The 3,888-nt window shown below is 58.7% G+C and overlaps 1 protein-coding gene across 1 annotated transcript in view; it reads left to right on the forward strand.

Annotated features, from left to right (window-relative positions):
- Positions 1-2,509: 2,509 nt before the first annotated feature.
- CLCF1 (cardiotrophin like cytokine factor 1) overlaps positions 2,510-3,888 on the forward strand; it is a 3,727-nt gene continuing 2,348 nt past the window's right edge. The window contains exon 1 of the mRNA XM_007450438.1: positions 2,510-2,756. Within this exon, the coding sequence (XP_007450500.1) occupies positions 2,604-2,756 (153 nt within the window). The 5' untranslated portion in view covers positions 2,510-2,603. The remainder of the gene's footprint in view (positions 2,757-3,888) is intronic.

Raw genomic sequence — 3,888 nt, forward strand, 5'->3', positions numbered from 1 at the left:
CCACCGTGGGCCAGGCAGAGCCCAGTCCCAGAACTCTGGCTAACAGGGCTGTCCGGAGCAGGGTGTAGGGTACAGCGGCGAGCCTAGTGCTCAACTGCTGCTTCAGCTGGGACCCTCGGCCTTGCCACTAACTGCGAGGAGAGACCAGGCTCGATCCTGAAAGCTACCTCAAGGCTGCAAGGACCGCTGCCCACCTCAGCAGGTCTCCAGCCTCTGAAACTAACCCCACATTGTACCCAAAGGATCCTGGAGGTGACTCAGCCAGATAGCCAGGCCGAAGGCAGCAGAGGAGAAGGGCCTGGAATTGTGTTGGGATGTGAAGAACAGAGAATAGGAAGGGACTCAGAGAGTCAGCAAGAGCTAGGGGTGGAAAGGAAGAATGAGGAAGGGACCGTTTGGGAGGGAAGCCACAGGCTGCAGATGGGGAAGAGGAGAAGGGGAGCCTGTCTCCCCAGGGGGCAGTTATGAGCCTGATCCTGCTTTCTGTCCTAAAACACACATGGGTGGGGCGCACACACTCACACACACACACACACACACACACACACACACACACACACCCTAGAACCAAGAGCCCTCCACCCGAGAGGGCAGGGTTCCTGAGACTAGTGGCAGCCCTGCTACTGCATTCTGTCAGTGAAGCCAGCCAGTAAAGCATCTGAAAGAGTCAGGACTGACCAGCTGCGCCACTGCAGAAGTTCCCACCTGAGCCCTGCACTCTGTGAGAGACATTCCATAGAGTGGGAATCCTAAACCCCTCCTCGTTTGTAACCCTCTCTAAAGCCCTGACCTAGTGTTATGACTAAGTCTAAACCTACCTAGTCTTAATCCTTTAACTCCACACTTATCTTAAGTACAATCAAATTGTTAAACCCCCATCCAACTTATTTCTATCAAAGCAACGTATGTCATTGTAGAAAATTTGACAGTATATAATGTAAACTATACGTTTTTTGTTTGTTTGTTTTGGTTTTTTTGCGGTACGCGGGTCTCTCACTGTTGTGGCCTCTCCCGTTGCGGAGCACAGGCTCTGGATGCGCAGCCTCAGCGGCCATGGCTCACGGGCCCAGCCGCTCTGCGGCACGGCACGTGGGATCTTCCCGGACCAGGGCACAAACCTGCGTCCCCCGCATCGGCAGGCAGACTCTCAACCACTGCGCCACCAGGGAAGCCCTATAATGTAAACTAGAAAAAAGAAACCGCTCGTGATCTCACACCTACCCAAGCTCAAAGCCCAAACTAGCCCTACTCTTGCTGACAGGCCATGCATCACCCCATCTGGCAGCTAAATCAACAAATTCACAAACCTTAGCCCCAGCCAACCCTCTGCCTGCCCAAACCTAACCACATCCCCCAGCTGGACTCAAACCTCAACCACACTCAGTCAGCCAAATCCCAATATACTAACCTGAAACTTTGAAAGGAACCCAGTCCTTAAACCTAACCTAGCTCAATGCCAATTATAGCCTTACTCTACCCTCACCCTCATTGCCACTGCCAGTCCCAATGCCCACTGACTCCTGGCCTAGTGCCCTTGACGTTGGACCTCACCTAAAAGCTGGGAAAATCATGTTTCCCAACTGCCTAGGCTGTCCTCACAGCATTGACCCCCTGGCCTCTGGTATCCTGCGGGGGGCCCAAACCCTCCAGCACCATCAGCAGATAAGCCCTACTCGGCAGATACATCATATTCTCTCTCTCTCTCTCTCTCTCTCTCTCTCTCTCTCTCTCTCTCTCTCTCTCTCTCTCTCTCCCCTCCCCCTCTCCCTCCCCCTGCGCTGCAGGCTGACCACCGGGTCTCATTCAGGTCACACTTTTCCCCATCCAATAACCTAGAGGAGAATGGGGCAGATCTCCACGCTGCAGCCAGCCTCTCAGAGTGACACTAAATCTCCTTCAATCTAAGTTGATCCTACACTTTCCACACCCGGGAATCAAATCCCAGAATGTACCCACCACAGCCTGCCCGAGCCAGTCCCGTGTCCTTCAGCCCGCCCTTGGTGGTCCACAGCTCCACCTTGCCTCTGACCCCGGTGGTTTGACCCTATGTCCTGCCTCTGGCTCAACTCCCACTCCTGGCCGCCTCTGGGGCACCCCTCTCAGGGCTGACTTCTCTCAGTTTGAAGCTCTGACACGTGCTGTTTCCCAACCCCTTGGCTCCCCCTAAGCTGCAGTGGGACCCGGAGGGTGGGAGAGGAGGCCGAAGTACACCTGGAACCTGGGAATACCGATTCTGACCCGCAGTCCCTTGGCCTGGCCCCCCCATGTACACACACACACGCGCACGCACGTGCACACACACACATACGCATGTCGGCACACATAGTCACTTAGCTGACGCACAAATACTCTCCAGTACCTCCTGGTAGACACACAGGCCAAGTCCTCTTCCTCAGACACAAACATGCCTCCGTGCACACACTTTCTCAGGCCAGGAACACTCCCCTCTTCCACTCCCTGCACTTCTCATCTGGTGGTCCACCCTCACCCCCTCCCAGCCTATGGTGGGGACAGACACCTGAGGGGCTGCCAGCTAACTTCCTTGACCGGGCCGGGCCACCCTCACGCTTCTTGCCGTCTTGTCCACAGGGGACTCGTGGGGGATGCTCGCGTGCCTGTGCACCGTGCTCTGGCACCTCCCTGCAGTGCCAGCCCTCAACCGCACAGGGGACCCGGGGCCTGGCCCCTCCATCCAGAAAACCTATGACCTCACCCGCTACCTGGAGCACCAGCTCCGCAGCTTGGCTGGGACCTACGTGAGTATCAAGGGCAGCTCAGAGGCTGGGAGTTGGGTGAAGAATGGGAGTGGGGGAAGAGAGGCCCACCGGTGGGGGTCCTGGTGAATGATGGGGTGATGGGGAGGGCCTGTCCCCGCCCTTCCCTCTTGGGGAGGGCGCCCCTCCTCCCCATCCCTGGCCCCAGGACTAGGCATGTGGGCAGGCCTCGCACCCGCCTTGGCCCATCGCCCCGCTGGCTGCCGGCCCAGCCGCCTGCCTCCCCCTGGGGGCCGGGGAAGTCTCCTCTGTTTACGCCATGTTGTGTTGTCTTTCGCGCATGGGTGGGGCTGGGTGGGGATGGAGGGGCCCCACCTCCCGTGCCTGTGTTCCAGCTCGTCTCTGCCCCAGACCTGGGGCCCTGCTGCTCTGGACCCATGGGCCTCCCTTCTGTCTGCCTCTCCCATCCTAGCTGGGCCTCCTAGGGGGGACTTGGGGGGAGGGGGCTGCAGGGAACCCAGGCCAGGAGTGGGGTTCAGGGTGCAGTTGGAACCTGTGCCATAAGGATCTGGGGGCGGTCCAGAGGTGCTCAGAGAGCCCAGGAGGGAAGGCAGGAGGGTCAGGGTTCCGAGGACCGTGGGGAACTGGCCCCTCTTCCCGTGTTCCTCTTCCACATCCCAGACCCTACTTTGGAGCCAGGGAAAGAAAGGGGAGGAGGGTGGCGGGGGGAGCTGGCTCCGGCCCCAGGATACACCGAGGAAATGAGTTTGTCTCTGTGCTTGTCAGCGTGGGAACCTCCCCCGGGCCCTTGCCTATCCCAGGCCTCGCCCCTCGCTTCTCCCTTTCTCTCCCAGCTGAACCCTCTCCCTTGCCCTTTCCCGGGGCCCCAGGCCTCTCCCCGGAGGCTTGGCAAGGCTCTCTCCTCTTCCCCAGACTGTCCTCGATACCCTTCCTCCTGCCCAACTCTTGAGATGGCCTCACTTTCTTCCTTCTGCAGCCTCGCGCCTATGAGCGCTTCTTTGGGGGCTTAGTGAGTACCTTGTCCCCTGCCCTTCAGCTGGTGGACCATGCGTGCCAAGGGGCAAAGGCAGATCAGATGGTCATGAGCCCCTCTGCCTTTCCACCCAAGGCAGCTCAGATGCTCACGGGCCCCTCTGCCTTTCCACCCGCTCTT

This window comes from Lipotes vexillifer, unplaced genomic scaffold, assembly GCF_000442215.2.
Source record: "Lipotes vexillifer unplaced genomic scaffold, Lipotes_vexillifer_v1.1 scaffold1477, whole genome shotgun sequence".
Lineage (NCBI taxonomy): Eukaryota > Metazoa > Chordata > Mammalia > Artiodactyla > Lipotidae > Lipotes > Lipotes vexillifer.